General features: G+C 38.6%; 1 protein-coding gene across 1 annotated transcript in view; it reads right to left on the bottom strand.

The window, feature by feature from the left end:
- Positions 1 to 26,566, bottom strand: part of alk (ALK receptor tyrosine kinase) — a 755,603-nt gene that overhangs the window by 417,982 nt on the left and 311,055 nt on the right. Inside the window, exon 3 of the mRNA XM_041812830.1 lies at positions 16,248 to 16,400. Within this exon, the coding sequence (XP_041668764.1) occupies positions 16,248 to 16,400 (153 nt within the window). The remainder of the gene's footprint in view (positions 1 to 16,247; positions 16,401 to 26,566) is intronic.

Raw genomic sequence — 26,566 nt, 5'->3', positions numbered from 1 at the left:
CCCCAGACCGTCTCTTCGTCCCGGACTCAGCTCGCTCTCCAGTGCTCCATTGGGCTCACGCATCAAAACTCACCTGCCACCCCGGTTTCCAGAGGACCCTCGGGTTCCTACAGCAGAGTTTCTGGTGGCCGGGCATGACCAGAGACACCCGTGAATTCGTGGCTGCTTGCTCCACCTGTGCCAGAGGAAAATCCTCTCATCAACCCCTGCTGGCCTTCTGCGCCCCTGTCCACTCCTGGTCGTCCCTGGTCGCATAGCCTTGGACTTCGTCACCGGTCTCCCACCTTCTGAGGGAAACACAGTCATCCTGACCATAGTGGACCGGTTCTCCAAAGGCGCCCATTACGCCCCTCTCCCCAAGCTCCTCTGCCTTGGAGACGGCTCACCTGTTGGTCCTCCATGTCTTCCGTATCCATGGAATTCCTAGCGACCTCGTGTCGGAACGCGTACCCCAGTTTGTATCACGTGTATGGAAAGAGATAAGAAAGGAGCTGGGGGCCACAGACAGCCTATCCTCTGGGTACCACCCACAGAGCAACGGCCAGAATGAAAGGGCCAATCAGAGTCTGGAGGCGGCCTTACGTTGTGTTGCTGCCCATCATCCCTCTACCTGGAGCTCTCACCTCCCTGGATTGAATATGCCCACAACTCTCTCACCTGCGCTGCTACCGGCATGTCTCCGTTCATGTGTTGCCTCGGTATCAACCCCTGTTTCCCGAACAGGAGATCTCGGTCTCCGTCCCTTCCGAGCAGCACCATCTCCAGCGCGTCAGAGAGGTGTGGCTGACAGCCAAGGCGGCACTCTCGCGCACGGCCGAGCGCAATAAAAGACTGGCTGACGCCCACCGCACTCCTGCCCCGGAATATCTCCCTGGCCAGTAGGTCTGGCTCTCCTCCAGAGATCTACCCTCGAGACGGAATCCAAGAAATTGACCCCGCTTCGTTGGACCTTTTGAGATCACCAAAATCATCAACCCTCGGCAGTACAGCTCAAACTTCCTGAATCCATGAAGATCCATCCCACCTTTCATGTGTCACTACTCAAGCCGGTCTCCTCCAGTGATCTGAGCCCTCCTACCGCCTCCTCCCCCCCGGATCATCGATGACCATCCCGCCTTCACCGTTTCCAAGATCCTGGACGTTAGACCTCGAGGCCGGGGTTACCAGTTTTTGGTAGATTGGGAGGGGTACGGCCCGGAGGAGCGCTCCTGGATTTCCAGAAAACTAATTTTAGACGACAACCTTCTTCGGGATTTCTACAAGGCGCACCCGGACAAGCCTGGCAGGACGCCAGGAGGCGTCCGTTGAGAGGGGGGTACTGTGGTGTTTATTTTGTATTGAATATTTTACTTTGTGGTACTTCCGGTTTCTGGAGCTGGTTGCTGGCTGCTAACTTGACTCTGTTTCTCCTGAGGCGTTCACCCTGCCCCCCTGGTGCTGTGGAGAGGCACACCTGCAGCGAATCCTCTAATCACACCTGCTATTTAAGACTGGCTGCAGCTCTCTACAGCGCCTGAGTCTTGTCTACATTACCTCACGTGCCTCCTGCTCAATTCACCACAGCCAGCTCCAGCACTCCCTCACTCCCTCCTGGACTCTTGGAATCCCCTTCCCTGGTGCACTTATCCTCACAATAAAACTGTTAAAACTGCTTCTGTCTCCGCACCTGAGTTCAACCCTTACACAAAACATCACAGACATATTTTACCCTTTTAAGACAAGTTTATATTGTTCTCAGAGGTCCCCAAAATATGCCTGTGAAGTTTGTTGCTGAAAAAACACTCCCGTATAGGACTACATGTCTAAAAACCCCCTCTGTTTCAGCCCTTCTCAGAACAAGTGGTTTCTGTGTCTGTGGTTTCTGTGTCTGTGGCTTTAAATGGTAATCAGCTCTCTGACTCCTCCCCTGACCACACCCCTCTCAGGAAATGGATGTGCACTCCTGACGTTGCAGTGTTACAGTCACTTTTATCCAAAGTTAAGGACCTGACTGGGATTGGAGCCATCAATCTCCCAGACTACAGTCAGCAGGGTAAACCACTGAGCTATCCAGCATCTCAGCTAAAGAGAGGAGTGTGGAACTTTTACATTACAAGTTTACATTTTTTGATGTTTTAACAGCAAAATGGAGTAGAATAAAATGTATGCATGCACACACGCCCTCCAATGGCTCCATTTTTTTCTACATCCATTGAAAAGTATACCTAAGCTACTAGAAGACCCTAGAAGAAGAACCTCTTGTCTGTTGATGAGTGGGCCAATGATCCTTCTGTCTACACTTTCTTCTTTCCTCAGAAGTGAGAATTTATAGTGTTTTCAAATGTATATCCTCTTGACTGTGCAACGACCCCAGTCTTCCTGTCCTAATTAAAGAACTCAGGAAATGAATTCCCAGGAGGCTTCACTGCACTGCAAAAGGTTAGTGGTAGAGTAGGTGTTCTCCAGCTACAGCCTCCAGTCTTTTCAATTCAGTTTATCCACAAAAGCAATACAAATGCAGATACTGTCAATCATGATTTCTTCAACAGTCCTCTGCCAAATAAGACTCCCTGAAAGCTATTTTCATGTTTCTGTTTGTTCTATTTTCACACTAAAGAGAAAATAAGACACATGCACACCTTGCCAAAACAACTGCTACTTCAACATCTGGTGGTCACCCAGCTTTTAGAACCGTCTGGTGGTCGACAAAACTAAACCAAACTGAGCAACAGCCATCCACTAAAGCAGGGTTCATCAAGTACATTTGCACAAGGGCCAGATTTAGTCTCAACAGAAACTCTGGGGGCCGGATTTTCAAATACACTGAAATTAAATGAACATTTTGGTCTGATTGAAATATTTCTTGCAGTAGTATTTGTATTTTCCTTGAAACTACGGGACATTTTTAGACATTACCAGTGAGATCTATCCCTATTATCTATAACACAGCAGGCCAGACAACAGGATTGGCCGGACCCCTCAAAATCCAAGAGAATGGGCCCTCCCTAATTGTAATTTAACACCAATATTAACCCATTTTGACACTTTAAACCCCTTATTGATACTTTTTGCCTCTTTAACATAATTTCTGCATGATTTTAACCCCTTTTAAATCACATTTCCTGCATGTTTTTTCCCCCTTGTGCCACTCTTTAATCCATTTTTGCCACTCTTTAACCCCTTTTGATACATTTTTTCCAACAATTTTTGCAACATTAAAACCATTTTCCCCACTTTTAACCCATTGTTGATATTTTTTGCCTCTTAAACTCAATTTTCACATGATTTTAACCACTTTTAAACCACTTTTCCTGCATGTTTTATCCCTTTTGTGCCACTCTTTTATCCCTTTTTTTTGCCACTTTCCTTCTATTTTCGCTACTTTTTAACCCCTTTTATTACATTTTTTACAACAATTTTTGCAACTTCTAAAGCATTTTCCCACATTTAACCCATTGTTAATACTTTTTGCCCCTTTTTGCCTCATTAACCCAATTATCAAAAGATTTTAACCCCCTTTTAACCACTTTTCCTGCATGTTTTATCCCCTGTATGCCACTTTATTATCAATTTTTGTCACTTTTCTTCTGTTTTTGCCACTTTTTAACCCCTTTTCTTTATTTTCTTGCACTATTTTTTGTAATTTGTAACCAATTTTTGCCAACCTTTTGCCCCTTTTTCCTCCTTTACCATTTTGTGACACATTTTAACTTCTTTCACAACTTTTTTTTGCAACATTTCTGCCAACCTTAACCATTTTTTAACATCGACTTATTTTGACAGTAAATTTTATAAAAACAGATCAAATGGTTAGTCATTCTAAAACTATTTCAATGTTTATTGTTTGTGGGATGGATTTAACAGCTTCAGACATTTAAAGCAAAAGGATACTCGTAAAATCTTCTTTTCCTCCTTTTCTGAATTTAATGATCTTTTGGGGGCCAGACAGGAAGCTTTGGGGGGCCTGATCTGGTCCCCGGGCCAGTGCACTAAAGCGTCCAAGTAACTCTCCATGTGGGGATGTTTCCATGTATACAGCTAGTTTAAACATGAAGAGCAACTTTTGTACCTAAGGTCCTGCAGATTGCAAAGCTGAACACAGTTCAGTCTGGTTAGCTAATGAGCTAAGACTAGAGCCTTATCATGAGCATGATACCGCAAAGACAAAGAGAGAAGCTCCATGCTTTTTCACTTCATATTGATTCCACACTGGTGTAATATCCTCAGAGTTAACGCTTCACATGGTGTTATGCTGTTGGGGGCTGAACAATCTAAAAAAATTAAAAATCTAATTATGATCATTTTGACTCATATTGCAAATTTGATATGAATTGTTGTATTGAAGGGAATGATCATTTTAAATAAAAGAAAAAAAGGAGTGAAGGAAGGATTTTTGCAAACTATTCTATGAACAACTGACACCTGAATATGTGCATGGCGAATGGAATAATATATCTGCTGCAAAAAAAATTGCATTAAACTAATATTTTGACCCACATTTCTGGCCAAACAAGTACTTCACCCTCTGCAAATTGAAAATTGCAGTAGGACTTATTGTGACTTAATCTAAATTTTGATAAACTGCTCAGCCTTAGTTGTGACAGTGGCTTTTACTCCAGCTAAATTAACACCATCAGCTGCAAAAGCCTTCTCTCTCCACTAAACATGGGAGTTTATTTCAAGTCATCAGTTCCATTATTAGAGAACCAATTTTCTCTTTGGTGTCATCTCCAGAAAGGAAATTGCCATGTGCTAACTGGTGCTAACAGGGCCAAATTCTTAATTTGCCTTTTGAATGATATGACCCATGAGAGTTATAGCGGTTGTTGTGAAACAGTTTTTTTTTTTTTTTTTTGTAACAATCTGGCCATTGGCTTTGAAAGTCAGAGCTGTGGCTGGAGAAGTTACACCACTGTGTCTCTTTTAATATCTTACTACTATAGGTGGCGGCCTGTCTGTCCATCTGTCTGTCTGTGCTGATTGCACACTACACCATTTCTACAGTTGTCCTTGATGCTTCTCAGAAGACTCCGTCGTTGTACCTGTTCAAAAACGGTGCCAACAAAATCATAACCAAGTACGTTTTTTCTGAAATCTAAAATTGTTGGCCTTCAGCCTCAGTTTGTCCTGCCCTCACTGTCCCAAACCCCCATCTCATCACTTTTCACCACAATGCTGAAGAGGAGACAGCCTTCGCCAAAACTGACGGAGCTGGAAACGACTGGACTTTGTTGAAACACGTCCACAGGGAAAGTATTTGGCACGTCTGAATGTGATGGTACACCTGCTCCATAATCCCTGAATAAAGTCAGCTATCTTTAAAGCACGTCTCCACGCTCATATAAACACAACATCACTGGAGATGAGTCACACATTGGTGTTAAAAACCTGCTTTCTTTGCTGTTATTTGTCTGTTGAAGTTGGGAGTGTGCTCTAAAATTTTGTAAATAAGTCAGAAAGCACAGCTTTAATGCTCCCCTTATTATGTTGTAGACCTATCACAACAAACAAAACCCGGCACTCAGAGATGCTGAGCCATTATGCAGGTTATTTGGGGAAAAAAGCACCCTTTCCATGCAAATTAGACCTATTGCATTAAGCATCTAATGACGACATTGGGAACAGCACTGTCTTGAAAGCTGATGGAAGTGTGCTGCCATATTTAACTTTCAACAGATCAGGAAACAATTTCTTCTCTGTATGACTTGAAAAGAAATGCTTATAAATGATGTGCAAATGAGGTCAATAAATATTACTTTGACATTGCTGTTATTAAGCCATAACCAGGAGTTAAATCAATCTGTGGCTCCAAGCTGCTCTTTTATCGATGTGTGGCATTGTTATGCATGATGAAGATGTGAGTGCTGTGGTTGTTTCCTAGACTGAACACATTAATATTGTCATTCCTTTAGCGAAATACACTGTTTCTTATTCTGAATGGTAAACATGGATTTCAGAATCTGCACAATGCAGGCGGGATTGGACAGACATGTTGCAGGAGTGGACAGGAGTAGACGGCATTAGGGTTGCGAGAGCAGGCGATAATGGTCAGAAGTCCAGCAGGAGCAGGATTGAGAAAAACATCCTGTGGAGATCTCTAGTTTTCTTATTTCTTAATTATTCTTAAGTCTTTCAAGTTGGTTGATCCTGGAAAGTGTGGTTACACATTTAATGACAAATGAGTTGAAATATTAGTCTAAAAGTCTAAAAAGGCATGTACAAAGACTGCTGATAGTAAAATATTACTCTCATAATGATGGTCACTTTCAGTTCTTGTCCCCGTCCTTCACCCAGAGCTTTATATTAGACCAGGGGTTAGAGCAGGACCATTAATCGAAACATAATCAAAACCGACATTTAGAGCCTCTAACCGACAAAAACAGTGTGAATGATTTTAATTTCTTTTGCCTTGTAAAATCTCTCTCTATGCACCACCCCCTTAAAATCAAACCACTAGCTGTGTAGTCACGTGATGTAGCCAGGTGTTGTAGGGCATATAAGCCTGCTGGACACCCAAGAGAAGAAGAAGTACCAGTCATGTGACATCATCCCATCCAGTCAGCTAAAACTCCAACACAGAGCTGACTGTGCAACATGTGCAGCAAAGTTATTTTCTACTTTTTACACCACAGTATAAAAATGATTTTTTTTTTTTTTAGCAAGAAATACAAGTTTTTTAATTTTCTACTGTTCTTGGAAAAAGAGACTTATTCCAAGCAACATTTTCATTTCAGCTGGTGTGGTTTTTTTTTCAAATTGTTTTAATAAGTAACCATAAATTTTGTTACTCTGTGCATGTTCCTTTAAGTTATTGGTTTTAGAATTTTAAAAATATTTACAGAACAAACAAAGTTTGACGTTAGGGGTGGAATAATGGTTCATTATTTGTAATTGAGGTAAAAAGTTCAATTAAGCGTGATTTTGATTTTTGCCATAATTGCCCAGCCCTACTAGCGGTCATCAACTACATTTGGACAAGGGCCAGCTTTTTCCTTTACAGGCACTTTGGGGGCCTATTTCTAAAAAAATGATAATAATAAATAAAAATTGTCCCTCTAACATACTGTAGTTTTCTTTAAATATTTAAATTTTATTTCTAGTATATGTGTTTGTTAAGCTCTCAGCCACTGATCATCAACTTGTGGCATGGGGCCATATCAAGCCCCCCAAAGCTTCCTGTCCAGCCCCAAAAAGATCATTAAATTCACAATGAGAAAAAGACGATGTTGTGGTTTTAAGAGTATCCTTTTACTTTAAATGTCTGCAGCTGTTAAATCCATCCCACAAACAATTGATACTGAAATTGTTTGAGACTGACTTAACATTTATCTGTTTTACAGAAATTTACTACCATAATTAGTTGATGTTTAAAAAAAGGGTTGAGGTTGGCAGAAGTGCTACAAAAATGAACAGATAAAGTGGTGGAAAGAGGTTTAAAAAGTGGCAAAAATTGGTTGAAGATGAAAAGGGGCATAGAGTATCATAAATTGGTTACAAATGACAAAAAAAAGTTAAAAAAGTAATGAAAATAGTTTAAAATGGGCATAAATATAAGAAAATTGGCAAAAATGGATATAAGAGTCACACAAAGGGGACATACAAGAAAAGTTGTTTATATGGGTTAAACAATGGCAAAAATTGGGTTAAGGACACAAAATGGGGCAAAAAGTATCAAAATTAGTTAAAAGTGGCAAAAATACAGCAATAATAGCCTGGTACATTAGTGAAAAGGTGCTCAAGAGTGGCACCCAAGGAGAATAATTGGCAAGAAAGTTTCAAAAGGGGTTTAAAGAGTTACAAATATGGGTGAAAAGTGGCAAAATTGGTTAAAAGTTGCAACTATTGTTGACAAATGTAATGAAAGTTGGTTAAAAAGTGGCAAAAATGGTTGAAAAGTGGCATAAAGGGGATAAAACCTGCAGGAAAAGTGGTTTAAAGGGGTTAAAGAATGGCAAAAATTTGGGTCAAGGAGGCATAAGGGGTTAAAATTAGTTCACACTAGTGCTAAATCACAATTGCAGAGGGCCCATTCTCTGGGATTTTCAGGGGTCCAGCCAACTCTGTTGTCAGGTCTGTCTTCTTGTGGCCTGCTGCATGATAGATAATAGGGATGGATCTCACTGGTAATGCCTAAATATGTCCTAAAAGAAGATACAAATACTTCTACAACAATATGTTAACCAGACCAAAATATTTACTTAATGTTTGTGTATTTGCAAAGGTACTTGATGACCCCTGATCTAGGCCCTATTTATGACAGCCAGCCACAAGGGGGCGATTGAGATATTTGAGGTAAATATTCCTGAAGCCAAAAGTTGACATAGAAAATCAGGAATGGACTGATAAATTCGTGATTAACATGCATCACATTTGCTAGTAATGGCTGACAGTTGGTGATCACCGTATTAGACAGTCTTTCAGTAGACATTTAAAAGCCAGTCCTGTTGATTCCCCCTGGAGACCCACATTTTCACAACAAATGGCTTATAAGGTTGATTGATTTGCTATTTTACTACATACTGTATATTCCACATTTATCACATGTTTTGTTCAAGTCAAGACCTGAGCTTTTGAATTATTTCAGACAGTTCAAAGTACTTTTAAAAAAGATTCCTCTGTAAATGTAAAGAACGAGGTCCATGCTGACAGTGTTTGCCTTAACTCTGTACATTAACACCCTGTAGGATAAGAATATTAGTTTCAGTAATCCAGAGCTCTCTGTATTTTGTCTTTTTATGCTGAATACTTTAATGCTCAGCCTAGCTATGAAAATCCAGATGACTCTCTGAGTTGGCAGATGACAGGCAGCCCCAGGGCCACTCCATTACAAACAAACAAATCAACAGCTCCAGCAAACAGCGTCCTACTGGATATCTCCTCCTGCCAGTCAGCTCAGAGCTTCAGCTCATGCCTCTGTGTTCTGTGAGTGAGAGCGAGAAATCAATGTGTAATCATATTCACACTGTCTTTGGCAGCAGACACTGGGGGCAGACACGGAATTGAGATGACCCGCTCAGCGCAGAAAGGGCACGCAAGAAGCCAAATACATTCAGATCATTTTCAGTCTTTGTTTAGTCTCTTCCCAAGTGGACTCATTCAAAATCTCTCTGGATTATAGTCGACAGAGGTGACTCGTTTTCAATCAACTCCATTAGTGTCAGAGACGACGCGTTTGGCACTGTGATAGCTTTCTCTTGGACTGATTGAATGGATGTATATTCCCCACACCTCTGAGGTTAGTGCTGTTTGTCACCACCTGTTAGCTGGTGAAAAAACACATCCCTGTGCTATTTCACAGCAGAAAGAGCTAACATGTCAATCCAATCCATGATTACTACCTTGAATAATTTTGTATGTAAATTGGTAAGCATAGTCTTTTAAGCTAATTGCCTTGCTAAGGGTATCATTTCCTTTTGTCGTTATTACCCACGCCGATGACATCAGCAGGAGGTTATGTAAAGGGTTCCATAACTTTGTATGTTTCTTTGTTTGTTTGTATGTGTACAAGATAACTCGAGAACGGAAAGTCGGATCTTGACCAAGCTTTCAGGGAATATTGGGGTAGTGACAGGGAAGAATCGATTAGATTTTGGTGATGATCTGCGCACCCGTTCGGTTTTTCTCTGACTTTGAATTTTGAACACCATAGTAATCAGTGGGAGCATGGGTTCCTCGGTGGCGCTGCTTAGGTGTGGGTCTGCCGCCTCAGACAGCCATTCTAGTTATGACTGTCCTTACCCAGAGTGCTAACATGGCCTGCACACATATGCCTTTGGGGATAAGCTGGGCTCACTAAACTCCTGTCACATCCCAGTGATGATCCAAGATTATCGTGGACAAAATGTGCATTAACCTCCTGAGGCCCTGCATCCACATGTGAGGACATTACATTTTGGCTTTCCTACATTATAGCAATCATTTTTTGTGTTAGGATTGATGTAATAATTGTTCAGGATGTTCTTCAAGTTTGAGGTATTTGCTTGAAATGCTGGGATAATTTGCTGTTTGGATATTTTAGGGAATTTGCTTGGAAGTTATCAACATATTCTTATTGAAATTAAGATATGCTTGTATATTTTGGAGGGTTTCATGACTTTAAATTTATTGCAATTTTTTTTTGTGCATTTTCATGGAAATATGGGGAGATTATAACCAAATTTTTGGGAAGTTGGATTGGGAACTGGGCTTCAGGATCATCCTTTGAATTTTTCAGCATTTTTCTTAGAAAACTTTAGGGGGTTTGGGTTATTTCCATCATTTTCATGGAATTTTGGAAAATCTTTCTTGAAAATGTCTAGAATTTGCCAAGAAACTGAAGGCAGAATTTACTTTAACCCCTTTAAGCCTGAAAACACAAATTATAGCCAGAAAATTCTAATTTTTTCAAACTGAAATTTCACTTTCCACTGAAATCCCCCAAAATTTAAATTTCCATAAAATTTAACAAATTTATTTTTTTAAATCTCATTTGATACATTAGGTGTTTTTGGTAACTGATAATCCATTTGAGGGCATTTTTATCATTTATCAGATTTTATTCAGAAGTTTTTTTTGTGATTTATTGATCATATTGATTAGCTAGAGGTATCATAAAAGTATCAAATATGATACAACAGGCTTTCAGGGTTCAATATTTGGGGAATTTGCTTGAAATTCTCAGGAATTTGTATGGATTTTTGGGGATTTTTTTTTATTGGAATTGTCAGGCTTTATGAGGAATTTTCACTGAAAGATTTGAGTACTATCTGAAGAAATATTTGGGTATTTAAAAATATGTTTAAGAATTTTCAAGGAAAACTTTTTTTTAATTATTGAATTTTGGGGGGATTTGAAAGGAAAATTTCCAAGAAATTCCTGTTCAACAACAAGACTGACATAACTTATCTGACCATATTTATCCCAAATAAGTGGGAGGAAATAAAAATGCTCTCCAAACAAAGGCTCAGGTCTCAGCGGGACCAAACTTGGTCCTGCTTGCCTTGATCCAAACAAACTTGCTCTGTGCCCTCTATTTTTGCACAAAAATAGTCATGTTGCACATCAAATTAAACAGAAGAAGCTCAGCTACAAGCTCAAATACGCCATTTTTACCTACACCACATCCAACTCAAAAAAGATTTAAATCAATGATCACATATCAAAGTAGCTGTAATGCTACACTTCCGCCCCCTATGGGATGGTGCCTGCTACTACAGACACAAACATGGTCCCATTTGAAAGTCCAGCTTAAATGGCAGTATTTCTATGAGATATAAATGCTAAAATTGCAACAAAAAAAATGTAAGCAAAAATGAAATATTTAATTTGCCAACTTGATTCTCTCTGATCCAGTTACATATATACACATATTTACACTGAACAAATTTCACAAGTGCCCTGTTCATTATTGTACCTTGATCATTCAAATAGACCTTGTAGTTACAGAGTTATACTCATTTAAAGACGGGCTGGAAATTTCGGGCACTAACCTGATAAAAGAGGTTAAAGCAACATCTATACTCACACATTCACAAAGAAATTAATCACAGCAAAGAGGTAAAATGATGAGCAGGAAAAAAATCAATAAAACAGACAGCAACAGGGAAAAAGAAGCTTACAGAAATGCTAATGCAACAGTTTAATCTAACACAAAGAGCATTAATTATTCATCTGCTGGAGTCACTGTTTACAGCAAAGAGGTTACGATAGGTAGCTGTCATGAGCATGTGTTCATAGGAATTTGACTCGTGCTTGATCAGCGTATCTGATAGATCCTTTAGGTTCTCGAGTCTCTGCACAGCTAACTACCAGCCTCTGCTCACAAAAGAGACACTGTGTCTTCAGAACATCTTACAGCAGATGAGTTAGATACTGGAGCAAAAAAAAAAAAAAAAAAAACACAGCTCTAGCAATTCCACAGATCACAGCCATTAAGTATTCATCCCTTATTACCATCCCTTTTAAATTGCAAGCGCCAGTGAAATGTGTGGAGACAGCAGCTCACCCAGCTCAATTATTCAAAAACACGCCAACTGCATTGTGGCTAACTGAGGGCTTGAACATGATTATGCACATATATTTCCTTTGTACTCTGCGTCACCTACTTTCGATCATGATGGGCTTTGTTTTCTATTTATTCTGCATGTATGCATGCATGACAAACTATGGCCCTAGCAGACAAAAGGGGGGTGACTTCAAAGACCTGATGTCCTTATTAATTTCATAGTTATAGAAAATAATCTCTCCAATAACAGGCATCTTTAATATAATCTCTCTGGCCTTGGGGATTAAGCATATAGAGGTAAATCTGAAAAACAGATGGGCAGAGAAACGATTTGAAGTCAGTGTTTTTTGAGACTAATCCTGGTTTCTGGAAATGGAACCCTCATCACATTTAAGAACAGAGATCCATATCAAAAGCATGCATGAAAATGAAAGAACACATGGAAGACTGCACTTAAGACATTTATAGATCTGGTGTTTCCATGAGAGGCAAATGTCACTTTAATGCCAAAGTTATTTTTCTACTTGTAAGAAGTTAGGCAATAAAGATCAGACTGTTCTTTTCTGCATTTTAAAGATTTAAATAAACTAATGAAGTGCACTGCTGTGGCCTTTGCATAATGTGCACATTCACATATCATTTCTGCTGCTTTGGTAACACTGCAGCTGACGACTGCGATGCAATCATTCAAGCAGGGGTTCATGTGTGCTCTGAAAAGAATTTAGATGAGCCTGAGCCCAAAATCCCAAAGATAAATTCATAAAAAAATCTTAAAAATTTGCCACAAAAAGCAATTATTGACTCCTGTTACTTAATTCTAAAAAGATTAAATAAAAGTTGAACCTTTCTGAGCCTTGAGTTGAATTGCTATAAGGATAGGAAGCCGTCAAACACAATAAGCAGCAATTTAGCAGGAAATCAGCACCCACTGAAGGTCTTTGAGTGCAACTGCACTTTCACAAACCACGCAATGTGCTGTTACCCTATACCCCTTACAGACAACATGCATTTTTGAAAAGCCAAAAAACAAAACAAAACAAAAAAAAAAACATGTCACCTGACAAGGTAGCGTAATAGATATCAGAGTTTTGCACAAATATGACTCTGCAAGTGTCTACAGTCTGTTGTCAAGTCATAAGTGCCACATCTCAGCCATGGAGAATCTAGAGCAGCTGTTTCAAAACTGAAGTACACCACACCAGTTCACCAACCTAGCAACCTCCCAGAACCAAAACCAAAACCCTCATACAACTGATCAGGGAGAGAACTTGAGGACCATGTTGCCAGAGGTCACCAAGCATCTGAACTTTGCACTGACTATCCCTGTAACATCATGCAGTTCGGAGCGGTCAATTCCTGGCCTGCGGCACCTGAAAACCTACCTGCAGTCAACAATGGGACAAGCACTACTGAACCACGTCGCTCTATTGAACTGTAACAAGACTTTGTCAAGGGTATGCAATTGCAGACCAGTTCATAAAGTGGAGAGCTACAAGGGGCAACACTTGATTAATCAGGAATGAACAGAACTGGAGAGTGACAAAAAACTATTTAGTTATATTAACATATAGTGCTGTGTTTTATAGCTGGTCCTAACACTGATTTGGGTTATGGAGTCGGTCTTTCATTTGTTTATTTAGGCCTATTAATATAATTTTGGTTGTTGTGATCATTACTTTTCTAGCACGTGTCGCTGTAAACTTTGTTTTGTAATCATATCTGTCTCCTTAAACCTCCACGGTGAGCAGTTAGAGCAGAATTCATTAATGAGAATTCATGAAAACCATTGCAGATGCTGATAAGTGGCAGACTGGCATGTATTGATTTACGGCATTAACTTTCAGCACTGCGGACAGCTCCGTTCTTGATGGCCTAAAGCAGTGGTAGGCAACTGGCGGCCTGCGGGCCAAAATTGGCCCGCCGCCAATAATACCTGGCCCACCAGATGACATTGATTGAAAAACTGATTAAAAAAATAAAAATATTATATATATATATGTATATATATATACATATATATATATATATATTTGCTATCACAAAAAACTAAAATTCCAGACAGATTTCAGAACATTTATTCAAAAGTCGTGACAAATTATGATAAAATAAAATAAAACAGCATCTGCTTGACTTCAGACACACACTTGCTTGAGGTAGGAACTTAATTGGCACATATGCGCTCTGAGAAAAAGGAGAAAAAAGAAAAATTGCTCTCTGTGTGCCACTGTCACAGACAAAGTGCAAAATATGTTTCACTAAATCAAAACAAACAACAAGCTTGGCTCAAAGATCAAATAAATAAATTATAACAGCCTGTAGCAAATTCATTGATTTTAAATAAATAACTTGATTAAATTAGGTTTTTGTACAAGATATTATAGCATAGATGAGAAAAAAAAGTATTTTTTTAATAGGAAAGACAGGTTTTGCCTGATGAAGATGTAATTTTGGTGTGCCATTGAGTTGGTCAGAAAAAAAATTTGGCCCAAGGCCAAACTTAGTTGCCAACCCCTGGCCTAAAGTACAGTGCATTGTGTAGCTATCTAGGTTCTGGGGAGTCAGATTGCAGATTTGTCATAGCCTATAACTTTGTTTTGTAATCATATCTGTCTGCTGAAAGCTCTGCGGTGAGCAGTAAGAGCAGAACTGATTGATGAGAGTTCATGAAAACCGTTGCAGATGCTGATAAGTGGCAGATTGGCATGTATTGATTTACGGCATTAACTTTCAGCACTGCGGACAGCTCCAGTCTTGATGGCCTAAAGTACAGTGCATTGTGTAGCTATCTAGTCTCTGGTGCATTGGATTGGAGATTTTTTATAGCCTAAACTGTATTCTTTTTGCCCACTAGAGTCTGCTGCATTGATTAAATAGCACTGATTAAAACACTTGTTGGTATTGTGCATACAATTAGTGAGATTTTGGATTGTGTGCATGTGTGCATTTATGCCAGTTGCTGCTGTGGTATCTGCATGCTTGTCTGTGTGCTTGCGATACTTTTTAGTAACATAAAGTGCTTTAACACCCATTTTCGCTGCTTTATTAAAGTAGCAGTCATGCAAGTTTTGAGCACCCACCAGCATAAACATAAATCAGCGCCTATGGATGTCATCCTCCCAGTTGAAAGTGTTGTCAGACTGACTTTCTAAGTACTATTTCAAGGTGGACAAGTTGCATTTTGTTGCTTCATACAGTGCTTATGAAAAGGGCCGTTAGCCTGGTGGGCACAAAGCCAGCTACTTTTCCTCTGTATTGCATAGGCCGGTGAAAATATTACTTTAACATGCCCACAAAAAAAAATCAGTTACACTTGTTAAATGTACTGCAAAGTGATAAAGCATACTTGGAAATAAAAATATAGTTTATCGATAAAGGTTCCAGAGATAAATGAAAGGACTCAGTGTCATTTTAAGCTGCTGGTAATTGAACTGCAGTTATTTTTACCTCAGTTTCTCATATTATATCATCCACAGCATTGAAGTCTCAGTCGCTGAGCTGAGTCACAGCTACACACAGACTTGTATGAACACGTACCCTACCTTCATTTACAACTAAAACTAGATCCACATGAAAGACATCTATCTTCTCTCCAGTCCACTCACACTAACTCCTTTCTCTTACCAGTCAATATATTTCACTTTTCCAATTTCACCCGTCCCTCCACCCATCTGCTCTCAGACTTGTGGCTTATGATGGAAAAAAAAAAAAAAACATTTAAGGAAATAAATAGACCCTCTGTCTCCCTCCATTTCACCATCACCTCAGGAGATAAGACGACAGAAACTATTTTCTCATCTTCCGAGGTATGAAAATGAATGATGCTGGAGGATATGGAAGATTTGAAGGCGGGGGCATACAAGATGTTGCAGACTACTGGCTCAGTAAACTATATTCAGCTCTTTACCTGAGAGTTTTATGAAAATGGATATCTCCATAGCAAACATGGCAACACACTGCTTCATTCTTTGAATATTAAAGTTTGAGGCTGGACTAAAGTTATCAAAGTGAGAAGTTTCCTAGTGCCTGCTTTCTACATTGACATAATTCACTGAGTAGTTTGTGGCAGCCTGTAATACATCACGCCAAAAAAAAATAAAAAAATAAAAAATAAAATAAAACCTTGTCACGACAAAAGTGACAATAACTTCAAAAAGGTGCTCAGAAAGTCACGAATGATGCATTCATTAAAAAGTTCACCATGAGCAGAGAACACCTCAGAATGAGAAAGTTTGTTGGAAAAATGAAACTCCCCAGCAACGGGGAGACGTGATACCTTCGCTCTTACCTTCCTCCCACCCCTGGGGGCTTCCTGCCTTCTTTTCCATTTTCTCGTTCCTTTCCTCTCGCAGGTCTCCAGCAGCCACAATGCTCCATGTGAACTCTGGGGGATCCTCCAGGTGCTGCTCACAGTTTCTGCTGTTGCCAGGGCAGCGAGGATCTGTGGAAAAAGTTTTATTTATATAAAATGATACATCTGTCACTGTAGTTAATTATCAGACTCTCTGACAATCATGCTGACCACACATGCTGCAACATAATTGTTAAAAAGGGTTAAAAGAAACTGCAATTACCACTCAATCCAAGTGAAATCAGATAAATCCAAACCCAGTGGAGAAAAAACCCTGCAGCACCAGGAGAATATTTAAACAAGCCCATAAATTATATCATTTAATTATGATTGGAAAACAAACAAAACACCTTATTTGGCTCTGATTAATAAATAAAACATTTAATTACATGCACCATCAGGGGGAAATACTATAAGTGCCCAATTAATGCTGCAGCAGAAGTAGTTTTTGTTTGTTTTCACAATAATGTTGTTTTCCAGTCCTTACACAATAATCTATTAACTAACTGTGTACAAATATAGGGTCATAATCTATATTAGTCAACAAATATAAGGAAGCAGACACATTACAGAGAGTGGAATGAGAGAGAAAGAGACTATTCAGTTGGATAACTTGTGATTTCCAGTTGAATGGCCTCTGACTTTCCATTGCACAACGTGGTGTTCTGTAAGCAAATGAAGCAGAAGTAACTGCTTTAATGGCATCTCCCCTCCTGCTGCACAGTCCACTTTTTCATTTAGAAGGGAGATGTGCTTGTACAAATACGTTTTTGATGAAAAATTGCTTGAACAGGGCTGGGTGCAGAAGTAGTTTAGGTATTATTGTCTTATATCCGCCCTATAAATTTACTCAGAGAGAAAGTAAGAGTCTGCTCTGCTCCAACACATCCTCCCTTTGTCTCCATCTTTATCTGTTTCTATCCTCCCATTCCCATGGACAGACTGCGTAGGAAGTTATCCCTGTCACTGGCTAAAATTAATGTTTGAGGAATCTTTGTCCCTTTCAAATGACTTCTATAACTACTGTAGGCTCTAGAGGAGACAAACTAGAATGTCTTATTAAGGCTCCACTATTAAGTGTTATTTCAACGGTATCTTTTGCAATAAAGAAAAAGCAATCAAAAATTTTGCAAACAAGAAATGCCTTTTCACTTAGCATGTGCACATTTACATGTTTTCACACCATTTTCATATAGGTCAATGAAACTCAAGATCGTTGTCACTACACCGTAGCTCTTAGGGGTCCACAATCACGCTGACATGATTTCATCATGTGCTATTTTTGTCCCATGACAGCCTGAAAACAAAGCCACGTTTTGCATAGCAATCACTTCGTGTGGAAAGCATGACTGGCACTGGTATTTTTTCATTATTTTAGCATGTCGTACTTCTTTTTAAAAATGAATAAATTGTTTTAAAAAACATTTTTAAAAATCAATTTTTGCGGGGTGTTGTGTTTTTTGGAGGCCTCATATCTAATACAGTAAATTAAACATAAAAATATATATATCGTTTTCATTTTATAGAGTTGAGGTAGTGCTGAAAAAGATAAGACCAAACATGAGCATGGTTCATTTTCCAAGTGGTTTATTTTGTCAGAAGAAAATTAACAAAATGGCATGACCTCTAAGGGTTAAAGCAGGGGTGTCCAAACCATGGTCCAGGGGCCAAATGTGGCCCACAGCAAATTCTTGAAATAAAATGAAAAATGGCCCACATTTAAATAGGAAGCATGTGCTTGGCTGTTTTGTACTTCATAGTTTCAGGACAGACTGTGCTACCTTGCTAATTCTGTAAACAAACATGTTGGCAAGAAAAATTTATTGACATAATTTTTGTGTTGCTAAATGCAAACAACACTTCACATATTAAACATACTAGCAACCAAAATAACCCTATTTTCTAACTCCCTGATTGGTTATGGCAGCAAATAGCAGTACCAATAATATTTCAGGGGCAGAGCCAGTGGTAGTTAAGGCCAAACAGGGCCCCTGGAATCCAACTGGCCTCTGATTTTCCTCGTTCGTTAAATCGAGCGTTTAGCATTAGTTCAGGCAGGCCACAGAGTCGAGCACTAACATAATCACGCAATTACTCGTTGGCTTTGCAGTAAGCATGCTATTGGCTTATTGCTCTCATGCTGTCTTTTTAAAACTTCTCTTGCCTGGTCATGCTCTGTTGCTCTCTGTAGAAGCAGCTCTTGCAACTCCCCTCCACCCCAGCTCCTCCTATATTCTGCTCCTGACTTGATCAGTGTTATTCTGTTGTCTCTGATGCACTCTGCTCTAAGTTTTTACTGCTTCCTGAATGAACTGGGCAATTAGGCATACTGAGTCACTGGGCATATCTTAACCTACATTATTTTGGCTTTACAAAATTCCAAAAACCTCAACTTGTGGATATTAAAGTGGTCTGATCATCCTTTTATATTTCTGTATTTGGCCCTCAGTGGAAAAGGTTCAGACACGCCTGCCTTAAGGTAACTGTTACATCTCATCACTGCAAGTAAAGATTCAATCGCATTCTTAGTAAAATTAAGAACAGCCAATCATAAATTGTGGTGAGTCAACTTCAGATGACTATGGATGTCTGATAAATGTTTGTACCAAAACATACTAGCCACATTTAAGACAACTGTACAGAGTTTAAATCAGGTTTGGTGTAACTGGAGATCCTCTCCACTGCTTTTCTGTTGTCAGTGTGTCGGAGCTACACTCAATATGAGTCTGTTTCTGCTCAAGGCTCCTGTCCACTAAAGAGATTTCTTCACCACTGTTACTATTCTTGAACTCATGGTGATTAAAATTGGGTCCTCATAATAATACACAAAAGAGTACAGTGTAGACCTGCCAGATAAAATTGATTGATTGATTAGCCTTTCCCACAGAATGACTCTGTTCTTACTGATAGGGATGGCTGATATCATCCTGTCTTACCTTTTGAAATGTTCACTTGTTTTGTAATCACAGCAGCTGAGCTGCAAGACTCTTGTTAATAAGATAACAAGCAGAACTTTGATCCTAACATGCAGGAAAAAACAATAAAAATGAAAAAAGGAGCTAGCAAAAGAAGATGGTGATTATATACAAATGAAAAAAGATGGATAATAAATGGCTGGAAAATATACTTAGGTGGCTGTAAATATATATTGCATTATTGTTTTAGCAAAAGCAACCAAACCACACCGTTTAGAACCCTTGTAATTTGTGGAGTGATAAAAATGTATCATCCTGGTGTTAAATAAATTTACTACACTCAAATCATTGTGAAGAATTTATGTCAAATAAGGGTCACAATAAGTGCACCTACAGGTGCCATAAAGGCCTATTTACACACATGTGGACTTCAACAGATATTTCTGCTCTATATCTGCCCTTCATACTTTACACAGGGCCGATTAGTGTGGCAGATAGTTCATTTGTAGTTTATTTTTAGGTGATTTAAATGAGGTTAAAAATGTGTCATGTGATGTTATAGTGACGAATTTTTATTATTTTTGATTCATTGCAACTCTGATTTGAATAGGGAGAGGTTAGACTGAAGCAAAGTTTTATTTCAAATCACGCTCTAGTGATGAGCAGCCTCATGATAAGAGCGAGGGGGTGGAGGTATAAAGAGAACAGCTGTTCTGCTTGAATCACACTTAGTTTGGAGAGTTTATATTCTCATTATAAATCTAACATGAGAGGGCAAAATAAAATCAGTGTACAAATGAGACTTTTCCCTCTCTGTTTATCTGGAGTCTGCAGCATCAGACAACGCTACCTCAGCCATAATGGGGTGTTTCTTTTTTTTTTTTTGTGACCAATCTCATATGGCGATTGTAAAGATGTAGACGTGGTTGGCAAACTAAGGGCAGAGACCCGTTCTGCAGTAGCGTCTGTCTGAAATATGTCCACACAGCCGAGAGAGGAGAGGATATCCTCTTTTTCTTAGTCGCAAAACTTTAAGCCACTGCCGTTAGTTAGCTAGCTTGCAATAAGCTTGATGAGGACGCTGCCTGGGGCGGAAACTGCCAACAGGTGTGTGTCTATTTCAAAATAAAAGCAAAGCTTGAAGCACCAATTTAGATCGATGCTTTGACTTCCCATCGATCTGATTGGATAATTAATCAACCAATCAAAGTATCAATATATACATCATTGAATTGTTACACCCCTACTAACAACATACTGACAATGTTCTCTTGAAGTTACAGTAGTTTTGAGTGGATTAAAAAACTAACAGGGCTACCTGTGACTCATTTTCAGTTTGGATTTCAGATCCTAACAAGATGATCTGAAGTTTATTTTGTTAAATAAGAGATCTGTGGAAGAAAGGCAGGGACTGGCACTATGAAAATGCTATAGAAAACAAGATCACCTACATATTTTAACATACCTATATCTCGTGGAATGTTAAAAAAAGTTAAGGATTGAATTTGATGGTCTCAAGAAAAATATCAGTCACTTTCACTAGTATTTTACAGATGTGTCTATTTAAGAAGTAAAGACAATAAATAAAAATGAAGTTAACCCCTGAATTTTGTGAAGATAACAGTGGATACTCCAGTGTTCTGTGTTCTGATAGTGACTTTCCATTATTGCATTGTGGTACATTCAGGATACCCACTGAATTATTAAATACCTTTCCCCATTAAAAGAGATCTCTATAATCTCCTTAAATGTTTTAGTCTACAGTATTTAACATATATTATGAGACTTAGAACACTGTTTGAACAAGATATCAGTGAATTGAGACGTTGGACTGAATCTTTTAAAGGGGCTTTACCTAATGAGGTGGAATCAAGGCTGCATTAGTCTGCCCTTAAATTACATTTCTGTCCACTTGAGGAGGCAGCTGCCTTTAGAGAATCATAGTGGCAGTCATTCCCAACCACTTAGTGGCAGTAAGGGTAATGGTTTCCATGCTGAAAACTTGTCATTTGGCAAAAACATTGATTCCTGTAGCTCATCACCACTGAGGACCTTGAGGGCTGATGAGATGTGCAGAAATTGAGAAATTCAAGGTTGCAGCAAAAGCTCATTTCCTTATCTTCAATAGATGTCTATGCAGCATGGCTGGCGCAAAGCAGTGTGTTCAGCAAACCATGAGACTGTACAGTTTCTCCAGAAAGCCAAGAAAAAAGGTTTCTCCAGTATTTCAAACTAATGTTTCCATTTAAATGAAGTATTTTGCTATTATCTGTGATTTTTTCCCATTATCTCCATTTACAATGAGTAAAGTAACACCACTCTACGTGTTGTGTGGCAGATGTTCAGTCAATCTACAGTGGCTACATTACTGAAATGGTGTCTTTCACATCTCTAAGGAAGCCAGTTGTAGTTTTCATCCCTTGGAAGAGAAAAAAGGAGACTCAGATGAGGCTCAACAGAAAAAATGGAGAGCTGAATTCTCTGTGTTAAACATTTCAGTGCTTATTTAATTCTCAAAATACTATTTTAACTCCTCCCAGAGCAGTGTTAATTTTTTCGACTAAAACTATGGCTAAAAATGTTCGTCAACAGCCTATTTGTTCATAAAAAAAAACTAGACTAAAACTAAAAAAATATATATCTGCGATGACTAAAACTGACAAAAACTAAGTTTAGTTTTTCAAATTTATACATCAATATTTTTTTCTACTATAAAAAAGTTTAGTTTGTCAAATGACTAGCACTAGATGGATCGGACATTCGAAATCCTTGATATTTCTACACTGTGGGTAAATCTGTAAAAAAAACAATGCAGCTGTAGCTATTCTGCCTCTCAGATGTAGAAAGCAGGGACCCCAGGTTTGGAAGGGTGCACACTAAGATGATTTGGTTCCTGATTTAGGATAGAAAATAAATGCTTGGACTAAAAGGAAAGACTAATTTGTGAGGAATTTTATAGACTAAAACTAGACTAACATGTTTTGAGTTTTCGTCGACTAAAACTTGACTAAAACTGAAAAGGATAGAAATGCCTAAAATGTGACTAAAACTAAAATGAATTTCATTTAAAGACTAAAACTAAGACTAAAATTAAAAATAACTGACAAAATTAACACTGTCTCAGAGTTAAATGGCCTCAGTGTCAGAGTTACTGGACAGTGTTGATTCACCAGTGTAAGTGAGTTTTCTCATCATGCCTTTGTGCAGGGTGTTTTTTAGACATTTAAGATTCATATAGATGTTTAGCTGTGTTTAGATGTTGCCTCATGCTCAATTCTGGGATTCACTTGCACAGGTTTCTTGAATATACTGTATATATATATTTACCTCCGCCAAGGAGGTTATGTGATTGAGTGATTGTTTGTTGGTTAGTTTGTTAGTTTCTTTGTTAGTTTGTTAGCAACATAACTCAAAAATTTGTGGACTCATTTTGATGAAATTTTCAAGAAATGTCAGAAATGGCATAAGGAAGAACTGATCAGATTTTGGGACTGCTCCGGATCACCGTGTGGATCCAGGAATTTTTGAAAGGATTCTGTACTCTTTGGAGATAGGGCTAATGGTGGAGGTCTGCGCTGTTACCACTTTACACCAGGAGATGGCGGACATGAGTGACTTCAATCCCAGCAGCATTTTGGGTGCGTTTCTATTCCCAGTCGTCCAGTGAGACCATGGGTGAGACTGTCAGTGCATCTGTCGGCACCAGCAGGCAACGCTTCTGCTATGACAGTCCACCCATAGCGGAGCCAATTCTTTGCCTCACCGTGTTTCCACCCCACCGGGAAGGGACGGATGGGGACAGATTCAGGAATGTTTTAAAGGATTTTTCACTATTGGGAGATAGGGCTGATGGCGGAGGTCTGTGCTCTCTGAGTGCTTTTCTAGTGTTTTAATGTTAAACACTTCTGCACCATGAGTGCAGTTGTCTACTAGTTGGCCACTTCTTGTTTTATTATGTGCACTTTAAACTGAACTTTAATTGGCATCTCAAAGGCTTTGGTCTGGACTTGGACTTGAGGATTTAGACTTGTGCTTGCTCTTTATAAATTATTTCACATTTATGGAATAATATACATTCAAGCTGAATGTAGGTCCATCATGTTTAACCTTCTGCGCGGAGCTCACTGACATGATGGCGTGGATATCTGCCTGCCAAGCATATTGGTATCAAGTGGTTTTAGAGATGTAGCAGATGTTAGATGTACTGTGCTACAAGCTTTTGTCTTGTGCTACAAGGCCATCAACTTCTGTAGCACCAGTGCTACAGGCAAAAAGTTAACATACAGCCTGGCTTTGAGGTTGACATTACCTTGTGAAGATTTAGTTGAAAACATAATGTTGAGTTTGAGCCTTTATGCATGCAGTATGTTAACCGGGATGTAATCTATTCTGCCATGTTATCAATAATGAAGATGATTAAAGTTATTTTGACTTGAAAATGCTACAAGTTCAATTTGATTTATAAATTTACTAATTAGGCCCATCAGGGTTTCTGAAATTCCATTAGTTCTTACTTTCTACTTTTAAAAAAACACACACAAAGTAACTTGAAACTTTCCCTTTTTAAGATTTATTTTCAGGGTTTTTTATGCTTTTATTCAGATAGCACAGTGGATGTAGAGGCAGAAACTGGGGAGAGAGTGGAAACATGTGAAGAGAAGCCACAGGCTGGATTTGAACCCATGCTGCCCACTTTGAGTACAACCAACTCTGCACATGGGGAGCATGGACATAACCAGCAGGCTACTGGCACCCCTGCTGACTTGAAACTTACTGATTTCAAAACAGATAGTCCAGTTGAGTTGACCTTATTTATCTTCCACTGACTGTTGCAATCTGCCAATATCCAGCAAAACACTGGCAAAAACAGTCATTTTGAGAGAATCTAAATAATATTTGACTCATTTCCTGGAAATATTTAAAATGCCAATGACTCATCCAACACTCAAAGGCATAAACATATCAAGCTTTCCATGAAATGCTTTCTCGATTTTTTTGGTTCTTCCCCATCGCATTAACAAGACTAACAAGCTGCCAGACTTGCTATTCAGATCTACACTGCTCTTTTTTTAAAATGTCCTTATGATCAGTGCTAGTAGATTATGTAAAAGACTATCCATATCCATGACAACTCCCTCTTGAACTTTCTGACAAAATACTCTGCAAATTTTATTTCTAATAACAAAATTTGACATGAGATGCATGGAAACATTACAGTTTTAACACTCTAGTGTTGTTCTCTACAACAAAAAGTGTGCCAAGGTTTTACTGTGCTTTAAAGTTGAATATATGTGCAAAAGTGAATGCATGCTCATGGTTGTTTAAAGATATTTTCAGATTCTGTTTAATTACACAGTTGCATAATTTGCACAGTCACAGAAACCAGCATAGATACGAGTTTCAGAGCTGTCTCCTCACATTTTTCTACCCTTGAGTATCATCCTAATATTCATGCATGCAGAAACGCACTTGGCACCACGGCAAGCTAAGCACTTCTGTGTGCTGCCAAATGGGGATGAGAGATATGATTCAACTGTGGTGAGCAAGATCTGGATCTGTCATCCAATTCCGCCCACCTTCTGCATGCGCAAACCGGCGAAGAACTGATGACTTGCCAAATGACCGAGGACATGGCTTTCACGGCCCGCTCATTCAAAATCAAAACTGTAATATCCTGTGAATGTGAAATCATTTCTCTTTTTAAAAAAAGGCTAAGGATGGGTTCATTTACCCCTTTGATTACACCATTGCATATTTCAATCAAGTTGCTGAATGAGCTATTAAGGCGGTGGCAGGTACCATAAAAAAACATCCTCCACATGGTTTACTTTTCTCCCTCTTGTGCCTGCCAAATGCACCCTTGGTTGCCCCATAATGTTTTGGTGGAGCATCAATAATTGCAGGTCATGACAAACATTCTCTGCTGAAAAGTTTGTTTAATAACTCATTTGTTCCCAGGCAGAGGCTAATAACTGGAAAGAATGGCATGAAATGGAATAAGGCGGTCCAGTGAAACTTTAATATCATAGAGGAAAATTTATGTGCCATTCATATTGTTCCAATTTAAGAAAACATCGATGAGTGCCATTAAAAATGTCTTCATATTTAATGGTCCTAATAATAACAATGTTTCCCCTTTAATTTTCATTTGCCAAAGAATCATAAACATGATACCCAGGTGGGTCATCCAGGTGTATTAATAGCAACTTAAGTATATTTACCAAATGTATCTTCTTTTTCTTTTTTAACCCTTGTGCCCTCCTCAAATTGACTACCCTCTGGACACCTTCAAGGCAAAAATGTATACGTACAGAAAAATTGCCATTAAATCCCCGTACATCAATATTTTTTTTCTACTTTAAAAAAAAAAAAATCTCTTTAACAACTTAAGAACTGCTCAAAACTACCAATCATTCAATCATTTACAAGATTTTAACTCTTTTAATGCCAATTTGATTATTTGAAATATTTTGTTTTTCAAAAAAAAAATAAAAAATAAAAAATAAAAAATAAAAAAAATAAATTAATTAATTAATTAAAAATACAAAAAGTGAATTATTTTCCATAAAATTGATAGTGGAAAGAAGGAGCTTTGGTGCTGATAAGAGTCTTGGATGGGTCAAAATTTAGCAACAAAACTGATTTGATTGCATTTGCATTGTTTATGCAGAGCCAGCTTTAACATTAGAGCACCAAGTGGACACCTTCAAGGCAAAAATGGACACATACAAAAAACTGCCATTAAATCACCATACATCAATTTTTTTTTTTTTTTCCATAAAGCTCTTTAACAACTTCAGACTTGCTCAAACCCACCAAACATTCAGTAATTCTCAAAATTTGAACCCTTTTAATGCCAGTTTGATTATTTGAAATATTTAATTTTTTACTGCAGAAAATACAAAAAGTGGTTTATTTTCCATATAATAAATAGTAGAAAAGTGGGGCTTTGGGGGTGATAAGAGTCTTGATGGGTCAAAGACTAGCAACAAAATTGATTTGATTGCATGAGTATTTGTGTGTAGAAAAAAATATTGATGTATGGTGATTGAATGGCAGTTATTTGTACGTGTACATTTTTGCCTCGAAGGTGTCCAGAGGGTACAAAATGCATCAATAGAGTAGAAATGACATGTAAGAGTAAAACATGTTGGATTTCAAAACTTTACCAGAAAGAAAAGTCCCTGCAAAAATTCATGCCACAAGCTGTAAAACTGACAAAATGATCACAGATTAAAAATGAAAAGTTGAGAAAAATGGACCAAAATACCAGAGGAGGGCATAAGGGTTAAAAATCCACATAATCACCATCCATGCATGAGAGAGGTGTAGACTAAAAGA

The sequence above is a fragment of the Cheilinus undulatus genome, linkage group 18 (genome assembly GCF_018320785.1).
Source record: "Cheilinus undulatus linkage group 18, ASM1832078v1, whole genome shotgun sequence".
NCBI classification, from domain to species: Eukaryota; Metazoa; Chordata; class Actinopteri; order Labriformes; family Labridae; genus Cheilinus; species Cheilinus undulatus.
This window is presented reverse-complemented; position numbering and strand designations above follow the sequence as displayed.